At 34.6% G+C, this 25,817-nt stretch overlaps 1 protein-coding gene across 1 annotated transcript; it reads right to left on the bottom strand.

Annotated features, from left to right (window-relative positions):
• Positions 1–408: 408 nt before the first annotated feature.
• On the bottom strand, positions 409–24,889 carry LOC138332208 (chitin synthase chs-2-like). The gene is made up of 22 exons (XM_069280209.1): positions 24,818–24,889; positions 19,607–20,164; positions 18,350–19,273; positions 17,606–17,752; positions 17,081–17,243; positions 16,258–16,406; positions 12,242–12,338; positions 11,758–11,954; positions 11,027–11,194; positions 9,770–10,025; positions 9,237–9,352; positions 8,921–9,041; positions 8,405–8,602; positions 7,967–8,054; positions 7,037–7,191; positions 6,332–6,441; positions 5,589–5,759; positions 5,260–5,410; positions 3,658–3,711; positions 3,073–3,231; positions 2,396–2,521; positions 409–905 (listed from the first exon to the last, which is right to left on the bottom strand). Exons 2-22 carry the CDS (start codon positions 20,138–20,140, stop codon positions 574–576), a joined length of 4,416 nt encoding a protein of 1,471 aa, XP_069136310.1. The 5' UTR covers positions 20,141–20,164; positions 24,818–24,889; the 3' UTR covers positions 409–573.
• Between the last annotated feature and the right edge of the window lie 928 nt (positions 24,890–25,817).

Genomic DNA, 25,817 nt, shown 5'->3' with positions numbered 1-25,817 from the left:
AATGACTATAGTAAATTTAAGTTAGAATCCATTTTGAATTGAAAAGAATTTCGAGTGTGGGAGAGTAGCATTCAGTTACTTAAAGTGAATAGTCGGGCAAAGAAAACCAGTCTAAGTGCGTTCATTGGCATTCCAAATGTTCTCACATATTAAAACGACGGTCAAGTTCTGCTTAGGTTGCCCAGTTCTGACCATTGAAATAACTCTGAAAGCGAGGCTGCGTGGAAATGTAACCAAGGACATAGTCAGTCGGGAGGACATTTTAGGATTCCTAAACCATAAATTAGTTTCTTCGCATGCAGAGAGGTTTTGACGGGGGATTTTATATTTCTATTCCATAAGAAATTATGCCGGATACATTCACTCCATTTTTACAAACTTTAACTTTCCTTGCCCGACTGTTCACTTTAAGTGAAGGGTGGTTTTGAATGCTTTAGATATGCATGTAAAATACCTTTTTCATACCAACTATCGGCTTGGTTTATATATTTTGACAGCATGCATATATAAGGGCACCTTGAACAATTAATGTTCAAAAATTAAATGTCACCAAATGTTCTGTTCAGTGGACATTTAGCTGTTCTCAAGTAGGCTCATCATATCTTCTCCCTTTTTTACTGTTCCGTTACGCTTGAAAAAGTTCATTGGGGAGCTAAACATTGTCTTAATCTTCATATTTTTTTCTTTAGCAAAGCTGAGCGCTCTTTTGTGTGCAGTTTTGAGGTCATTTATTGATAGATCCACCTTAATATCTCGAAGTTTCCACGCGCTTAACCGATTGTAGGACTGTCCAAACTTGTACGGGGCACGTGCACAGTAGTGACCCAGTGTGATCGAACGGTGTAATATCATTCCTATAAACTGGATGACGAACAGAGACTCGAAGATACTCAGGAACAACAAGCCTGGCAAATAAATGTTGAATGTCCGTTAATGAAAGTCAATATAGAAAATATGTCAATAAGATAAATAACAATATAATTTTCAATCCGTTGGTATTGATATATTGCAATTTATTCGTCCTTGGATTTCCACATAATATTTGCATACTTTTACAGCTTTCTTTAGTAAATAATAAATGACTGGATGTTGTTATATGATTATGAAATTTTTAGGGCTTTTCACTATTTGTGAAAAGACCTACTGTTTTCGTTAAGTTTCTTATTCTTATTATTATTCATTAGGGCTTTTCACCAAAAGCCCTATTGTTTTCGTTAAGTTTCTTATTCTTATTATTCTTATTATTATTCTTCTTCCTGTTTTTGTGAACGCTTAATCGATCAAACGGTAAGACATAGGATAAAAAAATTTCAGTGTGTTAAAACTATGTATCAGAAGGTGATCCATGAACAAAATAAAGTAGGTCAAAAATTCCAATATGGCCGCCATGACGTAAAACATAAAAACACAAAAACTGCTATAACTCAAAAAGTATGAAAGCTATTTCAAATCTGAAGGAATTTTGTTGTAAGGAATGAACATACCTAACTTTTATTTCAACATGTTTCCACAAAATATGTCTCTTAAAAAAGCTCGCTAGAGGTCAAAATTTACAAAAAAGTGACTATTTTAAGATTTTTTTTATTATTCAATTATTTTCCAATTTTGTTGCATAACATCGATTAAGTATGCCATTCTGAAGATTTTGTAAAGAAGTTGTACATAGTATAGAGGCTTCATGATTTGCATGAAGTAACCTTAGGTAGTTGACTATCGGGTTTGAAAAAATAAACGAGCTTGACCTTCATCAAAGGTCACAGAGTGCGTGCGATTGTAGAGTTATGAAAATAATCCTGTGAAAATTCAGCTCATTGAGACAGCCGTAGCTCGTTAACCACAAAGCCAATTACTTTCATTTTTGGATATGTTATGTAGAATTAAAAATGAAACAATTCATATTGCAGCAACTTTTCTGTAAAACGTCAACTTCCGGTTGGAAATAAGGGACAAAGTTCAAAAATGCAATTTTTCGACAAAATCATTAAAAAATCTTCATCTCAATTTCTAGAAGGCCTAGAGACCTAATATTAAGCATGAAGCATGCTGACATAAATGCCTACCAAGTTTGTTAATGTGATTGACCTTGACCTATATCAAAGGGCACTCGGGCTAACAATCCTAAAATCTTCAAATGACTTATTGTAAAGTTCTGAAAGGCCTAAGACCTGGTATTTGAATTTTGGTACGTTGAAACTAAGCGCTACCAAGTGTTTTATAAATGACCTTGAACGAAGAAGCTTTTAGGTGAAACGCCCGTCAAATTGTCCCGGTGACAATTTCTAGTTCCCTTTGTTTTCATTTAAATCTGACTGTAATTTAAATTGATAATACCACCATTTTCTCTAGTTTGAAGAGCTACCATGTATGACGTAGAAGTTATTGTATTATATATTACCTATGGGATCCGTGCCATACATCTTCAGTTCCAGTTTAGTTGCCAGGGTCGCCAACAGAATCAACCATAACATATTAGAGACAGCGAGAGTCATGAGAAAATTGTTCCTTAATTCTCCAAGTTTTTCTAAAACAAACACGAATGAAGCGTTGTGAATACATGACAAACAGATGAAGCATCAAGTAAAGAACTTTCTGTTTTATGAATTGTTAAACTTATAATTACAAAGTAGTAAAGTAAAGGTTTTCTAATACATTTGTTTGATAAACATTTTGTATTCGACACAGATTGCAATGAAATTAGAGTGAAAATTTGCGACATGAATAAATGTTTTTGATAGATATCATATCTCTTTCCACAGCCATTTCATTGTTGCATTTGTCTGCGATCGAAAACATTTCCCCTAGTTTACTTGACAATGGTTAATGTTGAATCTTACATCTTGTACCACATGACCATACTTGGACATTCGAATTATATTTTATCATAGACCAATTAATTTTGGTGTGCGTGTGATTTTCGCGGACTCGAAAATGTAGATTTTTTTTTATTAAGATAGAAGTCTATATTGCGAAACTGAATCGTTGTGAAAAGGAAGTTCGGCATGAAAAGGCGAAGTTCAGGTGCCGCAGAATTAAGGAAGTTTACAGTATATAAGAGGAGTAATTTTTACTTACGCATGAGCTCCTCTGTATGTCCAAACGCCGCCGAGCCTGGTTGTAGACACGTTTCTCTGAGTGTGGCCCAGAAGGCGTTCTCGTCCGGGTTTATAATCGACATTTCAAAGAAAGCTATCGAATTCAGGGCTCGTTTTACTTCGATTCGCTTGAGTTCCTCTGTACGAAGAAAATGGTAACGCCACATACACCATTTTATTCTGTCAAACTACGTTTCTTAAATATTCCACAGATAAACACATGAAAGTATATTTAATGTTTGGTATAGAAAAGTTTTTTTATGTATAATTTGATTTCATATGCTACACTCATAGAATTGTACGTCAAGTATTATGGTGTCATAATTACAAAACGGTTTCGCGGGGAATTTTAAAAGCAGCTCAGTCATTTGCCAAATAGAATAATTGGATAAGATATCTGCAACATAACTCAATTTGTTTTATTGTAAAAGTAAAATCACGAAAATTTATTTTGAACAACTTTTGTGTTATGCAAAGAAATATTTTGATACTGTACGTATAGCCTACAGGCAATCGGCTAAATACTTTATGAGTTTCCAATTATACAGATTATAATTATACAGACCTGTTGTAGGATTTCTAAGATGTTTAATAGCGTTCAGAAGTCGTGCTATGTGACCTATTTAAAAGAACAATATAAACAATAATTTAATGTATTCAAAACATGGAAAGATTTTATATATACATTTTGCCTTCATATGCATTAACCCAAACTACAACCGTATATAATTACAATTGCCACTGTTTCTGGATCGATAAACTTTATTGGACAGATTTGTTTATTTCCCAATAACTTGAGTGCAGAACGTGACCCGATTCGGTACGTATGAATACCTGTAAATATCGGCGCACTTCCTTTGTCAATCCACAAAATCACGTGTTAATGTTTACCTGTAAATATCGGCGCACTTCCTTTGTCAATCCACAAAATCACGTGTTAATGTTTACAAATAACAAATGTACGTGACAATCGGAGACATACAATAAAACACATTTATTTTTTGAATGTATTATTACTACGTGACATGAATAAATTAACTGAGATATGAGAACTATTTTTGTGAAGTCGTGGAAAAAAGGGCGGGATTAAGCTGTCAGTCAACGGCGCACTTTTTTGAATGGCTATTGTGCATGGATAAACATGACGGCAGTATATTTTGACGGCGAATAACATACGGTAAATGATTGTATCTGACGTTTTGGTTGATTTTATTGTTTAAAGAAAATATTGTAAATATAATTAAAGATTAACCTCTTACTTTGCTTAGTTTATGAGATGATAAACCCAATGAAGCAGTCGGTAAATTGTAAACTAAGCAAAGTAAGAGGTTAATTCTAAATAAAATTCTATCACGTCAAATTAAGAAAGGCCAAAAATATGTCTGTTTAGGGTTACATTGGCAAAAAAATAGGGTCGGTCGGTCGGAAGAATTTTCTTTTCTTTTTTTAGTGTTCTTTCACTCTAAAATGATGGCCGGAACCGGAGTCTGAGATCGAAATCTCGACTTTTTAATTATTATTTTTTCGAAGAAAAGAAGGAAAAAATTAGGGCCGGGGTAAAAAAAATTAGGGTCGGTCGGGTAACCCTAAACCGACATATTTTTTGGCCTAATATGGCTTTAAAGTTAATTAGAACATATAACGCGATTTTTATGCTATAGGAGCTTGTATACTTTTCAAACTACGAAAGTGTTTGAGGTCTTTAATGAACATAAGTGACGTTTTCAACACTCTGTCAGTATTTTCAAGCCCACAATCCATACAATTACACGTCTTAGGTTAATAACAATCTTATAACTAAAATGTGAATCATTTTGTATGAACATGTAGATAGTGAAGCTTTTAATAATAAAAATGACCGGATATACTGTACAATATTAGCGACAACCTTTCTATAAAGACCACCTGCTCAATAATACCACTTTCATGAGGCCCCAATATTAACACACTTTGATCTGTGTATAAATACCACTTGGCTATAAAGATCTATGTACCACGGGTGACCTTTGTAGACATGTTTGATTGTTTATGTAAGGCTATGTAGCGACAAACCCTCTTGACCACACAGATAAATCGACTTGGTGGTTGTCTTACTGATTCTACTTTTACAAACGGCTATGTGTTGTATAAAACACAGCTGCTGATGAGGGACGATGGATAAACATACCTGCTTTTGTTATTTTCAACTCTGTTTCAATTTCTCTTCGTGAAAATGACTTCAGGACCTCTAAATCTTTAGCAGTGATGATTTTGTTATTTTCAAACCTATCAAAGTATTGTTCGAGTCCTATATCATGTAGCCAGTCTTTCACGTTATTCTGAAAAGGAAAGAAGACATGTTTTCTGAAGTGCATGCACAACGCAATTCACTAAACTGATATAACGAGGGTGGGCAATATAAAACTTATCGTTTTTCAGTGAAAGATTACAGTCGATTATTTCAAAGCGTACATTACTTTAATCAGGCTAAATTTGACTTGTACTGTAAATACTTACCGGAACTTTAATTTCAATGCGGAATTCTGGAAGATCTCGAATAATTTCAAGTAAAAACGTCACGTGGGCTTTCTTTCTGATGCCTATATTTTTTAAGTCCCTTTCGTTCATCCCACTTATATACAGAGTATTTTCGAATCCGTGCTTCTTGAATAGTGGTCCATATTCATCCTATAAAATACCGTATGATTTGATAAAAGCGACAAATTGCAAGAAAAGAAAACAGAAAAACACAACAAAGAAACTATGACTCTATCATAACACAGCGGAATGATACTGGTGTGGGATTGCGAGAAAAAGTTTGACATCACATAAATGTTGAAAGTTTTTTCCGTTTCCCTGACTTTCACAGTAAATCTCTGTCGAAGCAGATTTTGCATGCTTTGGTTTCATCAAGCGTTCATCGGATGGATATAGCATAAGTTTTCAGTAAAGTATGCACATTAACTATATTTCTATTATTCGATAAAAGTGTAATATCATTTTTACGCACGTTAACTCATTTTAGATGTGAGTTTACATCTCTTAATAAAAGGTGCGTGCTATTTTGTCAGCCTTTTTGTTAAATGATTTAGACGTGGTAGGTGGATCAATCATGTCTCCATTAACAAAATAGGTACAGTGACATCTCTCTAATCCGACACCTTTATATATAAGTGTAAACCTCTCAGGCAATTCTGGTATAAGCATCGACAAAATAAGTACAGTGACACCTGTCTAATCCGACACCTGTATATGTTTACCTTGAAGTCCTGATCCAGCCATTGGTCTACTGTCATGGGGATGGGTTCAGGGAGGAGGTGTGCAGGTTGTTCTTTTGTTTCTCGATCAGCAGGATGTATAGTGTTCTTACCTATCAACAGAAATAGAGGCTAATTGAACGAGTTTTAAAGAGTTATTAATGGTTTAAATATTATTATTTTATTTTAAAAGTCAAAATGGAAACAAATGGGAAATGCATTACTCTAGCGAAATGTATGCTGCTTACATAATTATTTCTTTGATTACAAAAAATATTAAATTTTAAATATCAAATTTCATAATAGGACCCAAATAATTACTGCTTTCTACAAAACGTAACGGTCGCTAACAGCTGTATTAATACTCTATTCATTTTCTGCAAAATTGACATATAATTGACCTCATTTTTCTCGTATTTTACCTTGTACTTTTCATTTGTGTCTTTAGGTTTACTATAACCAAACAAAGTTATTTCATTAGTATGATATAATAATAATTTAACACTGGAATAAAACTTAAACCCCGAATTAATCTACATGAGTATTAGTGTTTCAAACACTTTCAAATTATGTTGGATTTGCAGCAATATGATGGGTCTTTCAACCATATCTATTTGGATATGGATGGTAAGGTCGAAATGTTTCTTTACTAATGTTATAACAGCACTGGCTTGGCAAATGAATCATAGTGACTGAAAAAAAACTTACTTCTTTGTTCCTCCTTGGCTTCAGCAATGACTAATTCTTTAAAGTTGGAATTGATTTTGTCATTTGTTTCTGACAAAGACGTGTCCCGATGTCGATGTGTAGACGATGTGGAGTTTTGATCGTGTGTTTTGGTCGACTCATCTTTCTTACAACAACTTTGAAACAAAACAACACGTAAAGATGGTACACAAAATAAATGGTAATTGGTATTGTCATATTCCTGCGACGTTATGAAAATATTATAAAATAGTAAATAAAAGAAACGTGCACAGGATAAAAAAGCTTATTTTATTATGACTTGTCAATAGTTTATTTGATATTTCTATAACATGTATACATATCAAAATATTGTTGTGTTCTTGTTAAAATATTTATTAACAAATATCAGATGCAAATTGTGTAAATGTCTATCTATGTGATAAGATGTAGCCAAATGGTTATATAGCCATGTCCTATGTTACGTAACATCAACGTGTTCCTACAACGTCATCATGACATCTGTATCATTAGACTTCTTCTAGTTATGTAACATATGATATTTATTTTAATTGATGGAATTACTTTATCAAACTAGTTGAATCGAGTTTTTTACTACTGTAAGTATTCTCAATACATCCTCTTCTCCAAACTTTTAGGAAGCAAATTAGGATGATTTAACCACAGTTCAAAGAGTCCTTAGATTAAACATCTGCCAAAAATGTGATTTGTGCTCGCCAATGATATTCAAAATAATCTTATAAAACTTCAAATTAAAAAAAAATTTATTTCAATGTCAAGAGAAGCAAACACTTGTTTGAGTTCCTTTATGTAGTTGTGATGCATTCCTTTAGTACATCTCAGCGTTTTTTATACATCAGGATAATAAGAGATAAATGATGAGAGGTAAACAGAAAGATATAGAAATATTGATAAACAGGCAAAAATACTTACAAAAATATTTTCTTCGCTTTTTCTTCGAACACTTCATACCAGGACTGCATGTCAGAAAATGATATAGGTTCTTTTTCTTCCCGGGTACCTTTAACGACGAATTAAAATCTATTAACTAAAGTTAAAAAACCATGACGAATAATGAAATATGTCACTATATTACCATTCGTCCTCTCTAAATATTAGATATACTGTTTGATACTACCTATCTGGTACTATCTGGTAGAGGGAAGAAATGAAGTACTCCACGACCTGTCGAGTCTACTATTATTTATATCATACCTTTTCATTGGCATACCCTACCATATGTCCGTGATGTTACATACACGGTCTAATACTATGCACACATCATTCCATGTCAATGCCATACTCTACCATCTTCCCGTGATGTTACATACACAGTCTAATACTATATATCATTTCATGTCATCGACGTACCCCACGACCTGTCCGTGATGTTACAGACGCTGTAGATGTTCAGAATGAGATATCCGGACGGAAGACACATAAGGTACCAGAAGCCATGGAGAAGACACATGAAGTCCCGTGGGTGGAGTATTCCAGCAATCATGAAGAACAGAATCAAACTGCCGAGGTAGAGACTTGTCATGGAGATTTGTATATCAGCACTTATATCTGACATAGAAAAGCACATACTTTTCTTAATTATGTTGTCATTAATGTATTTTATATATGTATTAAATGGCTCTGCTTTTCGCTGTTTCAGAATTTGAGACAACAAAGGAAAGTTAAATATATCATACTAATATTATACTAGGTTTTTCGCACTGAAGTTACTGATAGAACATTTTTTACTTGTTAAATCACGAAGCTATTATATCAAGATATTAGAAAGTGACTATATCAAAAAGATATATAATTATTTTAATACAGGTTTAATATCATGATAAGCCTTCGTCTATACCGGTTAGTTTGTATGATAGCGGCCATTACCTGATGCGTCTATCTTGCCCCCATGCAAGTGATTCTCTAGATCCTTCACCACTTGTTGTGCCGTTCCTACCGCCACTGCCATCATGACGCATGCGTACAAAAACGTCAGAAGTTTCGCTATCTGTATATTAAAATGTTTTACATTATCAATTAGTAGATTGATGCTTAAACTAAAAAAAAGGATATAAAACTTAAGTATTGGCTGTCATATGTTTGACATGATATGGCGTTAACATACATTGTGTGATTTATGATATCCCATGGTACGCATAAGGCTATTGTACATTAGTAATGTAAATATTTGATATTAACTTACTTGCAATTGTGTATTGTTTGAAAAATACAAACAGAGGATCGCGAAGCCCATACACAACACGCACTGCAGGAAAATGGTGGACATCCCGTCAAGGTTCCAGGCGTAATACAGTCCTCCTAAATGTCATACACAGAACATTAAGATCACATGGACACTGGCTCATACTTTTTAACAACAGAAATAATTTCAACTGTTTAATTGATTTTGAATTTTGATTAATAAACAGTGTTTCAGAAATTTCTGAGCTCTTTACTATTGAGGAAGACTGGAAAATATACTTACCCAAGGATCATGAAACAGTCTTACACTTAAAATGTTGCTTAGTCAATCAACAATGACGTAGCACTTTTTTGTAACGTCGTCTGTGATTGGCTAAGTCTTAATTTAAGATGGTTTTAGACTTAAGAATGTTTCATGATCCTTGATTGAGTGTCGACGTATAATGTTTGATGTTTTCATATCAGTATAAATATATATATATATATACATTTTAGTAAACTTAATTTAACAAGAACATCAACCAATGGAATTACCTGACACAATAAGTACGATAACACTTGGACTAATCAGCGTCGACAACAGAAGCAAGGCCTGGTAGATGAGGAAAGGTAAAGAAACCCGATAGTTAAACATGCTGATCTTCTTCCACTCCTGGACTAACAACATCAAGTTAGCAATAGTGGACGCGATCCATCTTCTCCTCTGTTTGTAGAATTCCTCAAACTCCTCTGGACAGTGTGTCCAGTTCTCGGCAGTCGCACAGTACTCGATCCTCCACCCACTTTGTACCTGGTTATAAGGAGTGTATTTGGAGTTGTTATCTTGAAATGTACCGACCGATCTCCTTTAGTGCCACTAACAGTAGCGCCACCGTTATGTATAAATGTAATGGTATTGTGGTCGTGACAAGTTTTGTTTCCAAGTTATATTATTTCGCAAGGTGTTTTTGGGTAAAACATATTCGTATTCAAAAAGAAAGTAGCATATACATTTGTTTTATTTTTTATTTTTAAAGGAAAAAACCATCAACCAGTATTAATTAGTTCTAATTATCAAATCATTTGTAAGTCCAACTTTCAAGATCATGTATTAGTTTTTCTGACAACTATTAATAATAAAGAAAAAAAAGAAAGAAAAAAAGGGGGAAAAAATTAAAAAAAAATCTTAGGGCAGATAATATCCCTGAGCGGAATAAGTCCTTTCCACTCTATTCACTTTTTTCCGCAGCGTATCAGATCAGTTTGTTTGTATACAAGAACTTATATTAATTATTACTAGATTCTATATACTTGTGTATTACTGTCACTATTTTTTATTGAGGTGTGAAAACAGTAAGTAGATTATGTGGATTCCTAAAAAAATTGTGATTTATTTTGATTCCCCAATGAAATTAAAAATAAAATAATGCAACCAATTAATTTAAGTCATTTTTTAGACTTCAACATAAAACGCATTTTAATGCACGATTCAATTGATTATTTCCATTGCAAGTATGCAACGTCCAGACATTAACAGTGATGTCACGAAATTGACATCATTATGGGATTCTTATTTTCATAGAGGTATAAAAGAAAACATAATCAGCCAATCAGAAAATTAGATTAAATAGGAAAACAAATAAAACGAAATTCTCAAAGCATTGATGTCACTTTTTTCGACGTTACGATAACATCACTTTTTCGTGCCATTATCGGAGTTTAAGAAAAAGAAATCGATCTGCAACAAATTCATTTTCAGTATGAACACAAAGAGAAAGTAACTATTACGTTGCAAATAAAATGGGTGCTCACCAGCAGTGTGCAAAACCAGCGATCCTCTCCCATGTCTTTGGTGAGGAACTCGAAAGCCTTCTCCACCTCTGAAGCATAGGTAGTAACGATATCCCGGATAGAGCGAACTCTATACACACTGAAACAGCCTGGGGCACACAGCACTGAGCCCAGTACGTGTTCGGCTGCCTGGGGAAATAAAGGCAATATATAGCTATTGCAAATTAATTAATAACATGTTTTGATCCCGAAAAGTATGTAATTGTGTTTTTATTATAAATATGATACGATATATCAGCACAATATTCATGATTATTGTAGCATTTTATAGTCTAGGTATATTTTTATAAAAACGAAAGACAAACGTATCTGGCAAAAGTGATTACATCTTATAGAAAACCCTCACCTAACAAACAATGATACAGACACACAAGATAATGGACCTAGGCAACATTAATTGATTGACTACATTAAATAAACCACTAAAATCAAAATCTGTAGTTATTAGTATCGCCGATATTTGGAGTATCGTATAATGATTGTTTGTTATTGATTGAGTATGTAACGATGAAGCTAAATTTCTATTGTTATATCTATCAAAGACATGACAATGGTGTAAAATTACGTGTGAAACTGTATAAAAGAATTCTGATATAGTTTGTAATAAAAAAACCCATTTGCGTAGCCAAACCAAGAAACCAAAGTTAATTGAAATTATATCTTATATAGAAAAGAGAGTGAATTGATAATACCTTCTGAAACCAATGGCCGATAGCATATTCGAATTTCTGGTACCAGACCAAAGGACCAAATCCGACCGGATGCGTGCGCGCGCAGACGGCGCCCACGGTGTTGTCACATATCATCAGATCAAGTAGGGCGTCGACAGAATTAGGCGTAAAGTCGACGTCGGCGTCGGTTGTCAGAATAAAGGCGTTATAATCGTCGACTGAAAGCAAACAAAAATGGCCTTCAAAGTTATACAATTTATAGTTGATCTTATTTATTTCAGCGTCGTGATAGTTAGAAAAAAGCTAGTAAACTAATAATAAACAGAATCTTTCAAATGTATATTATAGAAAATGGAATCAACGGCAATATTGATTGATATTGTATTTTCAATAATGAGTACAAAGTACAAACTTTAACGGTCAACATATGCTTCCATGACATACTAAGAATATATTAACTTTTTCAGCTTGTAGCATGAGCGGGTGATATGTATAATATCTGTACCTTCGTTATTTCCTGAAGAATCGTTGTTGTGTTTGACAAGATAATCAAGAACATACGACATGTACATGATCTGGCTCCAGCGCTTTTTGTTCTTAACCTTAGTAAAGAGAAAAATAAATAGATAATTGAATAAACATGTAAACAAACAAAGAGCCTCTGTACATTTTAATAGACTTGAATAACATATCCTGTGCTTTTCGAAATTATGCATTATAGAAGTATGATGTTGACAGATGAAATTGATTATATAATTCATAAGTCAAAATGGGAAAGAAAAAATAAATTCCCTTTAAAATAATGTTTAAGAGTATTACATTTTTTTCACAACAGGTTTCTTTTCATAAACCCAGACGTAGACTACCCCTATCCTTCTTATCCACATTAAAACAGCCTTTTTCTCTCATATATAAACGTTCCCGTGTATTAGAATTATTACATATATCTCGATATGAGTTCTAAGAAAACCGCAAATGCAAATCAGTTCCTAAACAAGCGATTATTTTGCATGGTAGCCATGTAATACGGCCTCGGACGACATGAGAGTATTGTAAAGTTAGCCATGTAATACAGCCTCGGACGACATGAGAGTATTGTAAAGTTAGCCATGTAATACAGCGTCGGACGACATGAGAGTATTGTAAAGTTGTCCATGTAATACAGCGTCGGACGACATGAGAGTATTGTAAAGTTAGCCATGTAATACAGCCTCGGACGACATGAGAGTATTGTAAAGTTAGCCTTGTAATACAGCCTCGGACGACATGAGAGTATTGTAAAGTTAGCCATGTAATACAGCGTCGGACGACATGAGAGTATTGTAAAGTTAGCCATGTAATACAGTCTCGGACGACATGAGAGTATTGTAAAGTTAGCCATGTAATACAGCGTCGGACGACATGAGAGTATTGTAAAGTTAGCCTTGTAATACTGCCTCGGACGACATGAGAGTATTGTAAAGTTAGCCTTGTAATACAGCGTCGGACGACATGAGAGTATTGTAAAGTTAGCCTTGTAATATAGAGTCGGACGACATGAGAGTATTGTAAAGTTAGCCTTGTAATACTGCCTCGGACGACATGAGAGTATTGTAAAGTTAGCCTTGTAATATAGAGTCGGACGACATGAGAGTATTGTAAAGTTAGCCTTGTAATACTGCCTCGGACGACATGAGAGTATTGTAAAGTTAGCCTTGTAATATAGGAGTCGGACGACATGAGAGTATTGTAAAGTTAGCCTTGTAATACTGCCTCGGACGACATGAGAGTATTGTAAAGTTAGCCTTGTAATACAGCCTCGGACGACATGAGAGTATTGTAAAGTTGTCCATGTAATACAGCCTCGGACGACATGAGAGTATTGTAAAGTTAGCCATGTAATACAGCCTCGGACGACATGAGAGTATTGTAAAGTTAGCCATGTAATACAGCCTCGGACGACATGAGTGTATTGCAAGGGTAGCCATGTAATACAGCCTCAGACGACATGATTGTATTGTAAAGTTAGCCATGTAATACAGTCTCAGACGACATGAGAGTATTGTAAAGTTAGCCATGTAATACAGCCGGACGACATGAGAGTATTGTAAAGTTAGCCATGTAATACAGCTCGGACGACATGAGAGTATTGTAAAGTTAGCCATGTAATACAGCCTCGGACGACATGAGAGTATTGTAAAGTTAGCCATGTAATACAGCTCGGACGACATGAGAGTATTGTAAAGTTAGCCATGTAATACAGCGTCGGACGACATGAGAGTATTGTAAAGTTAGCCATGTAATACAGTCTCGGACGACATGAGAGTATTGTAAAGTTAGCCATGTAATACAGCGTCGGACGACATGAGAGTATTGTAAAGTTAGCCTTGTAATACAGCCTCGGACGACATGAGAGTATTGTAAAGTTAGCCATGTAATACAGCCTCGGACGACATGAGAGTATTGTAAAGTTAGCCTTGTAATATAGAGTCGGACGACATGAGAGTATTGTAAAGTTAGCCTTGTAATACTGCCTCGGACGACATGAGAGTATTGTAAAGTTAGCCTTGTAATATAGAGTCGGACGACATGAGAGTATTGTAAAGTTAGCCTTGTAATACTGCCTCGGACGACATGAGAGTATTGTAAAGTTAGCCTTGTAATATAGAGTCGGACGACATGAGAGTATTGTAAAGTTAGCCTTGTAATACTGCCTCGGACGACATGAGAGTATTGTAAAGTTAGCCTTGTAATACAGCCTCGGACGACATGAGAGTATTGTAAAGTTGTCCATGTAATACAGCCTCGGACGACATGAGAGTATTGTAAAGTTAGCCATGTAATACAGCCTCGGACGACATAAGAGTATGGTAAAGTTAGCCATGTAATACAGTCTCGGACGACATGAGAGTATTGTAAAGTTAGCCATGTAATACAGTCTCGGACGACATAAGAGTATGGTAAAGTTAGCCATGTAATACAGTCTCGGACGACATGAGAGTATTGTAAAGTTAGCCATGTAATACAGCCTCGGACGACATAAGAGTATGGTAAAGTTAGCCATGTAATACAGTCTCGGACGACATGAGAGTATTGTAAAGTTAGCCATGTAATACAGTCTCGGACGACATGAGAGTATTGTAAAGTTGTCCATGTAATACAGCCTCGGACGTCATGAGAGTATTGTAAAGTTAGCCATGTAATACAGTCTCGGACGACATGAGAGTATTGTAAAGTTAGCCATGTAATACAGCCTCGGACGACATGAGAGTATTGTAAAGTTAGCCTTGTAATACAGTCTCGGACGACATGAGGGTATTGTAAAGTTAGCCATGTAATACGGCCTCGGACGACATGAGAGTATTGTAAAGTTAGCCATGTAATACGGCCTCGGACGACATGAGAGTATTGTAAAGTTAGCCTTGTAATACAGCCTCGGACGACATGAGAGTATTGTAAAGTTAGCCATATAATACTGCCTCGGACGACATGAGAGTATTGTAAAGTTAGCCTTGTAATACAGCGTCGGACGACATGAGAGTATTGTAAAGTTAGCCATGTAATACAGCGTCGGACGATATGAGAGTATTGTAAAGTTAGCCTTGTAATACAGCGTCGGACGACATGAGAGTATTGTAAAGTTAGCCATGTAATACAGCCTCGGACGACATGAGAGTATTGTAAAGTTAGCCTTGTAATACAGCGTCGGACGACATGAGAGTATTGTAAAGTTAGCCATGTAATACTGCCTCGGACGACATGAGAGTATTGTAAAGTTAGCCTTGTAATACAGCGTCGGACGACATGAGAGTATTGTAAAGTTAGCCATATAATACTGCCTCGGACGACATGAGAGTATTGTAAAGTTAGCCTTGTAATACAGCGTCGGACGACATGAGAGTATTGTAAAGTTAGCCTTGTAATACAGCGTCGGACAACATGAGAGTATTGTAAAGTTAGCCATGTAATACAGCCTCGGACGACATGAGAGTATTGTAAAGTTAGCCTTGTAATACAGCGTCGGACGACATGAGAGTATTGTAAAGTTAGCCTTGTAATACAGCGTCGGACGACATGAGAGTATTGTAAAGTTAGCCATATAATACTGCCTCGGACGACATGAGAGTATTGTAAAGTTAGCCATGTAATACAGCGTCGGACGATATGAGAGTATTGTAAAGTTAGCCATGTAATACTGCCTCGGACGACATGAGAGTATTGTAAAGTTAGCCATGTAATACAGCCTCGGACGACATGAGAGTATTGTAAAGTTAGCCTTGTAATACAGCGTCGGACGACATGAGAGTATTGTAAAGTTAGCCATATAATACTGCCTCGGACGACATGAGAGTATTGTAAAGTTAGCCTTGTAATACAGCGTCGGACGACATGAGAGTATTGTAAAGTTAGCCATGTAATACAGCGTCGGACGACATGAGAGTATTGTAAAGTTAGCCATGTAATACAGCCCCGGACGACATGAGAGTATTGTATAAGATTAACACCGATGCATCCGTAGGTATGGAGAATGAACGATAATACCTTTCTGTTGTCCTTGAGGTGGATAGCAAACTTCATTTTGCGGGAGTTGAGTAGATCTGTATGTAGGCCTGGCTCCCCTGTGGAGAGTTCCCAGGTAAGCTTCATCCCATAGGGCGTCATAAACCTGTTACAGCTCTTGATGTCACAGCCTTAAACAATTTATTTCAAGTTAGGAAAGCTGTCAAACATCTCATGATGGATACAACTACATTAAAGACCTATCGGCTTTAGAAAATTGCTCCTTTCGTATATTGGAAAATAGAGATATATGTGTTAGCACTATTATGTGTTTACCTAATTATTTTGCGACGAGACATTGATTGATCAAACCAAATATTCAGTTTTCAATAATCATCAAGTTCGATTTGAAAATTTTCTGAAAAATGTAATGTTTTTGACAGAGAGTACGGTTTTAAGTTATTTGTTCATTGTCATACGGACACAGCGTTACGTGCATATGATAATGTTGAGATTCTAACGACAAATCCGATATACCGCCAAACGCGACATACCGCTTAACTCGATATATCGAAACAGAAGGTGCGGTATAACTCGGTTTTACTGTATTCATATTATCTGGTCCCAATAACAGGAGCCTACATGTAAACACGAGTATAGCCTTATGTTAATCTGTCAATGCAGACCGATTGATTTCGCATAAAATCCTATTTTACTTTTAATCGGTAGTTTAATTTGCTAAAAATAAATTTCGTTATCTTATAATATTACAAATAGCGTCGTTTTTGTAACGTAGGTTGTTATAAGCATATGAAAACGGTATTTTTTCCTCATTTTTGCCCAAACCTTCTGACGACATACTTACCTAAGGTATCTGGTAGCAGACTGATGAGTTGAAGAGCGAAATCTGTCGGTGTTCGATCCTTAACACCGCCATCAAAGAAAACGTGAGACTCGTAATACTTGTCGGAGTACGTTTTCTGGATCCGGTTGATGGACTTCAGTAGCTGTTTCATTTCATTTCTCGTCTGTAATTTGAACAGATTAACATGTAATAAGGTACCCCAAAATAGTGGTCGATAGGTTTTACTGTAACAAACATTCTCGATGTCATTGTATGTGCAATAGTGTATTTGAAAACAGCTCAGGTTATTATCCATTGTTTTCAATATTGTGGCAGAAAAAGTCCATCAATTTTATTGATATACCTTTAGATTATGTAAGTAGGTGAAATGCTCTTTCCCATGAAATGATATAGGTACTTGATGGATCGATTAAATCATTTACTATGGTATAGCCATACTTGTATCGTATCCTTTCTTCATAACAATAAATAAATGTTTTGAAAACATATAATAATTCGTCGTTTCTAATAATATGATAAATGTACCTCTCTGTACATGGTTGTACAAATGTAAACTTTGATTTTCTTGGCCACACACGTAGGAGTTTCCCGTTGTTCTGTAAGTCGATTACGTCTAGAGAGTAGCAACCACTCCATCAGTAGAATTCCGGAAAATGTTGGTAACCAAAAGATCTATCGGGTAGAACGATGCAAACAACTTTAAATAATCTGTCAATATGTATTAATTATCAAACATGATTACAGTTTTACTTTTTTTTAATTTTCTCAGCTCCAACTGAATTTATCTTGAAAGGGAAAGAGAATAGCATTTTAGCGACATAGTAGCATACTTTAGGTGAATCAAAAAGACTAGGTTTATTGAGCCTATCGAGCTCCTCGACCGATCAAACCATTTGAACACGATCGGGCTCATAACTGCTTTAATTGAAGCTTACTGATTCTGTGTATAATGGTTTCTGGTATTTGTTTGGTCGACACACAGATCGACCATCGAATTTGATGAACAAGCCGTGATCAGCTACCACTTCCTTTGAACACTGTGTTTAAAAAACTGATATTTCTTAACTTTCGCATCCTTATTCAATCTTTGCATATTATAGAGTGAGCTCGATTGCGGGTAGATATCCATTGTAACGTCATTATTTTGTGAGCGCAATTCTTCATGTCGTTTCCTTCAAAACATCTGACGTTATACTTGCAAACACATGACGTCACAATCAATATCTACCTGCAAATGCAAACTACAGTGTGGTATAAAATGGGAGTTACCTCTGCCTCCGTACACAGGACAATGGTGTTTGTCGTCCAGATAATCCATCCGAGTGAGATACTCAGAGCGATGAAAACACAGACGATGGCCGGAATGTTAAACATCAGCTTCTCGTTCTGACACATGTGCAAGTTATCTGGATGCAGGATGCTTGTTATTTTCTTGCATGCTGTCTCGACTGAGAGAATTGAAAATACTATCGGACTAGCAAATAGCAGAGGTAGTACAAATGCTCCCCTTTGCATTGTAATACGACAGGCAATCGACGTGATAAAATACCCTCCAAACGTACACATAAGATTTGTAATCAACATTCTTGGTTCGATATGTTCGAAATGCCAGTCCAAAGACGCACGGAATGAGTCAATGGCATCAGCGTTTTTATATTTGTCACTGTCAACGAAATGTAACAGTAGGGAAAATCCAACGATGCAAGGCATACGACAGGCTGAGAGAAATATGGCAGATTTCCAGCAGGCCTGTGGTCGCTTAGTTACCAAAAGATCCCCTTTGTCCGTTACGTCATGAAGAGGTGAGTTCGGTTCTTCCTCTTCTTGTTTTCCACTGCTTCCATTAAGATTTATCAATCGTTTCTGCACCAGAGGAGACCAAACTAATGTAAGACAAGCTACCGCTGTTGGGATCAACCAGGTATCTTTGAGGTTTTTTAGCATAAAAGTGTATCCACCAATTAACGACAGCAGACAACCAAACACCAGAAAGGCGATTGCGACAAAGCAGAGGATTTTGACCGACCTCGGGTTGTCGGAAAGATTTCTACACTTGTAGAGATACGTCATGGGGAAGATAAAGAAAAGCGATGTAGATAAAAGTAAGCCGTTTACACCAAACAGGTGAAGAGAAAAGATTTTGAATGCAAAGACGCATAGGCCAAATGATTCCAAAACTGCGGTTAAGAAAATCTGAAAAATAAAATCACATTCCAGTTGATTGTGTACAGAAGACATCTTTGGACAATACGGACACGATATATAGTTATCTAATGATTCTAGAAATGAAAAAAAAATGTAAAATGCTTTTTAACTCTTTTTGTGATAATGATTTTTGCAAATACACCATATTAGGTTCCATTTTAAAACAAAACCAAAATACTTTTTGACTAATATTAGTTGGAATTCAATTATTTTCGAAGATTTGAATTTTAAATTACACTTCCAGAAAACAATATACTTATAATAATATTTGGTTATAAACACGCTTGATGCTGAAAATGATTATTTACAAGCAAACCTTACCCAGTTGATTGATTTTTTGTTTGGCCACGGCATATCATGGCGACGCAAGCCATTCCACAGCGAGCGTAGAAGATTAAACACATTTGGGACAAACAGAATGAGAAGAATCGTGGAGAATGCAGAGCACGATTCCTTATTATCAGCGCCTGGCAGTCTAGCGGCTATCTCTATAAACGACAGACTGCTACCAACAAGACAGCCGAGTCCAATCAGAGCAAACACCATTGTTACAATCCACTTAAATATTACCACTGTTTTTGACGGTGACAAATCTAGCACTTCCTTCTTACTCATCTCCCTCTCCACTTTCGACTGTTCGTCCATTGTCAGCTGAAATGACGAGTCCTGAGAGACACTGGATGCTACCGACATCCTGGGAGATTTCGGCTCGTCTTCTTTCGGCGAGGCGATATTTACCATTGTAAACTCAGTCTTCATGTCATGTTGAGATGTAGTTCTGGTCAGAGTTGTCTGTTCGACAGCTATTTCTGGATTCCCATTCATTTTAAAATGTTTGTGGTCCTCTTTAGTCATTTAGGAATTATTTTATCTCCTCCCCTACAATATATAAGTTTTTTAATAAAAAATGTGAAGATATGAATACCGATAATCAACTGACATTCGTTTGAAATAATCAAAATTGTTTTAGAATGATACCGCTCTGTTGTCACTTTGGCGTTTGAAACTGCCTTGTATTTTGCCTAAGAAGCCTTATATTCCTTTCTTCTACAGTCAAGGATTTAGTGAAAACTCTGAAAACAAATTTGCTACATGTGCCAATGCGCTTTGATATAGTTGGAGCTTTAGACATACAACACAGCAAATGAACATTTACATTATAACAAATAAATTGCCCAAGGATTTTAGTCAGTGGAACGAAAACTGCAATACATAAGTAATTATTATCATATGCGGTATTTTCCCTGTAACACGAATTCTTTAAAACGTATGTTGTAGGATGCGAATATACAAAATAAATTGTCAAATTTACACGATGTATCTCCTTTATCAAGACACACTTTTTATAAAGCAAGCAAGGTCACATATAGAATAAACAATAAAAATGCAAGAAGACAAAAGAAAGGGCGAGCGGAGCCGAAGGTGGAATTTATCGACGGTTAGCTGGGATAGTAAAGAGAACGCTATAAAGAAAACTATTAAAATGGCTGATATGTTCGAAAAACGTCCGCGTATAATAATATGTAATAAAAAGTCCCAAGTCGTCCCAGTTTTCATTGTAGTAAATAGTCCGGGAAAAAGGCGAATCCATGGGAATAAGATTTATTATAATGAAAGAATACAATTGTAGTAAAGATTACGACTTGATGTTAGGAAATTGATGTTAGTGTTAATGTAAAAATTATGAAATTTTGTACTAAGACCTATAATGAGAAGTATTTCCTATATGTTATTCTATATCATGTGACCGTCTTTGTTTTATGTGTATCTTGATAAAGGAGTAGACTGCCTTGAAAGTTCCACAATTAAGTTGTCTAAAAGGTTTGGATTAATTCCTTACCCCATAATAATTATCATAAATACTTCTTATCGAAAGAAATTGAATAATTCTGTTGTATTTAATATCAACAATTTTTGTTCTTCAATAAAAAGGCCGGCCCAGTGGCATATTAGAACAAGTAAACACAGTATATAGCCCACGGCAGAATACGACAATCACAGTAATATTATGGAAAGTCTGGAGTACAATGCTATCTAAGTAACTAATCATTGACTCTATATTGAATTATGTCTGTACAGTCATAGCGATACGATTATATGTGTTCGAACGTATAAACCACGTGATGTATCCATGTATTCTCTTATTACCTTTGGCTGGTATCATTTAATTGAATTATAAGTGTACGTCATCAGAGTAAACCCTTAGACAGTGTGGTAGGCTCTTATATTACTTATGTACCTCGCAGCTGTCACGTATGCTTGTATTCAAATAATACTTTACTAAAGTGTTGCCAGAAGGTAAATTGACGGTGTTTGTTTGTTGGTGGAAATATCTATTTATAAAGCTTCATACGTCATAATATTCAAACAATTACGACATTAATATAATTCATTATATATTGAATATTAAGTTAAATTTTACAAAATGTATATTATAAAAAAAAATCATAGCAATTATTTGAATAATAACTTAGTAGTTTAAAGAACAGTTTACCGGTTAATTTTAATGATAAAATCACCGAAATTGTGTAACGGAAAAAATATTGTGACATATTAACACATTTCAAAAGTATAGTTCTTTGCAATGTAAACTTACTTTAAAGATGCTCCTACGCCGACAGAGCATAAATGATACCCATTATTGGAACTATAACCGGAACGTGTATATATATGTCAATTTAACACAAAAAATAGTACAACATAATTTATTTTGATTTTGGTGCATGCGTAAACTGTACTTCATTCCATATAGGACATAATGCCTTGGAATTTTTTCGTGATGCAATTAATCATTTTGAATATTTTTATCTAGAAATAAAATTGGAAGCTCAAACTTGGTGGTAATAGTGTGAAGTAAGTAACTTTTGTAACTGAAGAAGAACACTAATTCGTCTGCCCCTGTTTTTGAAGTACCATTTGTCAGCTTTGGAGCATTTTTAAACTCTTAATGAAATAACTCACTAATAATTTATTTGAATGGGAACATTGAAGAAAACAACTGTATGTGATTTGAATAGCAGATTTCTATAGATTATGTAGAAGAATTGAGATATAATACAAATAAGTCTTTTAAAAGAACCAATTAAAGTAAGTAAAAGACAAGGGACAACATGATATATACAAGAAAAATACAAATTAATTAACATATTTAGTTCTGTTGCAATGAATCGAAATTTGATTTTTAAAGATGTCGCCGAAGGATCATACATAACACTAATTATTTGGACAATAATTGTTAGTTAAATCGTATATATATATATATATCTAACTCATACAAAAATATAATTTGTTTTGCTTTTAGTTTCTATGCGATCAGAACCTTATTCCATATATGGCATATAGTGTCATTGATTGTTTTTGGGGATTCAATGAATTATTTTAAAAACTTTGATGTTGAAGTAAAATAAGAAACGCAAACCTTTAATAGCGGTAATAGTGTAGTGTAAGTAACTTTAGCTACGTAAGGAAAGTTCTAAATTGGCTACTTCTGGCATTAATAGATGAAAATAACCATTGATCGGTGGTGTCGAATCGCTAATGGAAGGTGTCGTAGCAGAAGATTAATCACCAAGAAAATATTTAAATGACGAAAAAGATTTAGATGGGAAAATTGACTGAATGGCCATTATGTTCTTTATAAAATAAAATTGATTTGAATTTTATTGAAATGTGTTGAATAGAAAATTGAAGATCTAGAAGAAACAAAAAACAAAAATGACGAAAAGGGGATTTAATAGGGAAGCTTTACTGTATAACCTTCATGATATGAAACGAAATTTCAATATATTGATAGCAGTGGATATTTATTACTTTAAATCTTCTGAGGATTCTCCTGATGTCAAGTTAGTATTTATACATCCTAAGAGATTATTACATGGTCATACCCATTACAGAGTAAATGGGATTCGATGTTAAAGGGGGTTTCATGTCTAAATGGACGCGATTATTTGTTTATATTTTTTTCGGATTTGTTTTAAGATATTATTAAGTGATGTGATTGTCGTTAAAGGGACCATTCACTCAAGCTAATTCTTTTACATAACCAAGACGCAAAATATAACATGAACGTATTGTTCTACTTTTTTTTATGAAACATACAACATATTGACAAATTCCACGTCATAGTTTAGTATTTTCATTTATACCGTTGTAATTACAAATCGTTGATCAATCCTATTAAGCAGGTACAATGTACAATATGTATGCTGTACCCAAACCCGAGCAAAAGTCACGCACGTTAAACAAATGAACTTCATAACCACTGAGGAGGTGATTAAATGATTTTAGGTAAGACAATTCACCATAAGGTAAACACACTAATGTCAGAGCGATTTGAGCAGTTCTAGACAAAAGTTACACTACTCTACGGGAAGCGAGCGAGTTTGAACATTTCACACGCATTTCACCACCATGCGATTTTCTGGCATATCACAGTAAAACCGACTGATCTAATTTCCATTAGAACTGGGTTTTTCCCCGATATATGTACAAATTTTAATGTTCTCTTAGATTGAATTGTCCCTTTAAATGGAAGGATTATGGATAACAATAACAAGGTAACAATGGTATGTAAAAAACATAAAAAAATATCCAACATTCAGACAAATGATAAAATAAGAACTCCACACACACGGAATTACTTTTCCATTGTTTGTGAGATATATAACGTCGTCCATGACAATGTTTCAATCACATTTACGAATTAACGAAAACGCCAAAACTAGGTCTTTGGGAAGGGTGTGAAATGACTTTCAAGAAAATGCAATGTTATTGTATAAATGGTTGTAATAACGAATTGAGCTAACACTTGGAATTATATCAAGTTAAGATCAGGATTAAACACTTTTGCAAAATGTATATCTGAAACTGATTGTAATAATTTAACACCGTGACTGAAAATAATGGATATAAATAAAGTGAAGTATTCTATCACTTTCATGACCTGTAATATTCTGTTTCATCCCTAATCTGTTTTCATGTAAAAGTAATGTTTATACTATATATACAATCTCTCACGAGTTATCATATTCACTGACCGATCTTTTTATGTAATGAATTTTGGGACAATGGAAATTATATTTACAATTAAATATTTAATCAATATTTCTTAAAACGAGCGTATTGGTTGTATGAATTCAGAAGAAATTATATACGTGTGAATTGTGATAATACATTCGTTGAAAGACTATAATTGGCGAAGAAAGACATACACAATTCAAAAATTAGTATAAAATTTAATATGATATAAATATCAAAAAATGCACAAATATAACTGAACTGTCTCAAACCATTGTAAAATTGAAACATTATTGACAGTAGGTCATGACGAACCAGGGAATACAGAAAATATGATATGGATTAAAATGCGCAACTGAAGATTTCAAAAAGACTGATTACTGTTTATTTCAGTTGTTTACTCCCCAAATAAAACATTTGAAAATCAAGATACAATGCTAAAGTAATTATTTTGATAAATTATCTTGTTTTAATAACTATTTAAAACACTATTCATATACATGATATGTCACTAACCTTGGGAAGACTCCACATTGAGGGTAGATCCTATGACGAGGACGGCTCATTAGCATGTTCCGAATGGTTCCACATCAATATATACTCCGTGGTCACGTGACTCAGCCGTCTGATGGTCATGCGATCCTATCGTGTTTATTATCAAATGTTCCATAATTGAAGACAAGGTCAGATAAATAATCAACAGTGGTGTTCTTAAACGAGTGTTTTGTACTATTAAATTCGTTCGTTTTATATACCATATGTTTAATGCACAGTGGGAGATTTGCTTAACATCGGAGTTAATGTAAATGGTATTTTGTAGTAATTGTGGTCAATTATATTGACAAAGAAAATATCAAAGAAATTGAACATCAGGCATCGCCTATAAAAGTCTTCTACCTAATTTACATGTACAAATGATGATTTAGTGAAAATGATAATTTATATGCTGTATTTTAATCTACATGCATTGATGATAAAATGGTATCCGATATATTAAAAATAAATTGAAAATAATCATGAAAATAAAATAATGTCATAAATTGCATGAAGAAGATTGTTATCAATTTAAATTTGTCTAACAAACAATCAAAGGACTTTGTATGATGATCCAATTTAGGGATAAAATTAATCAAAAAGCTCACTAATAAACAGTCGGTTCTTATAAAAAGGTTGAACTGCAAAAAATATAGTTATATTTTATAAATAATGTTTAATAATGAGCTAGGATCATTTTCGGGTAGATGACACCGACGGTGAGAGAGGAGCAACACCGAGCGATCAGTGACTTATTATAGCAATGTCGAATTTAATGTTGTAGCTCAATCAGAAGTCTGATCTCGACTTCAAACATAAATTGTACCACTGGTCAGTACCTTATCACCAGTCGGCCTGTTGTCGAACTTGTACATTTACATCGGAAATGGCTCTATATCGTTAATTGAAAAGTGATTACATTAACTATTACATGTGTCAAACTGCCAGAGGCACAATTTCAGTATTTATGCATACATATTGA

Source organism: Argopecten irradians, chromosome 9 (genome assembly GCF_041381155.1).
Source record: "Argopecten irradians isolate NY chromosome 9, Ai_NY, whole genome shotgun sequence".
Lineage (NCBI taxonomy): Eukaryota > Metazoa > Mollusca > Bivalvia > Pectinida > Pectinidae > Argopecten > Argopecten irradians.
Note: the sequence above shows the minus strand (reverse complement) of the source record. Positions and strands in the feature narration are given on the sequence as shown.

Excerpts from the sequence above, each read along its gene's own strand:
- LOC138332208 (XM_069280209.1), bottom strand. The coding sequence starts at position 20,140 with ATGACTAAAGAGGACCACAAACATTTTAAAATGAATGGGAATCCAGAA. Across the intron at positions 6,442-7,036 it reads AGCCAAGGAGGAACAAAGAA|GTAAGAACACTATACATCCT; the intron begins GTAAGTTTTTTT and ends TTCTGTTGATAG. Across the intron at positions 5,411-5,588 it reads GCATTGAAATTAAAGTTCCG|AATAACGTGAAAGACTGGCT; the intron begins GTAAGTATTTAC and ends TTTCCTTTTCAG.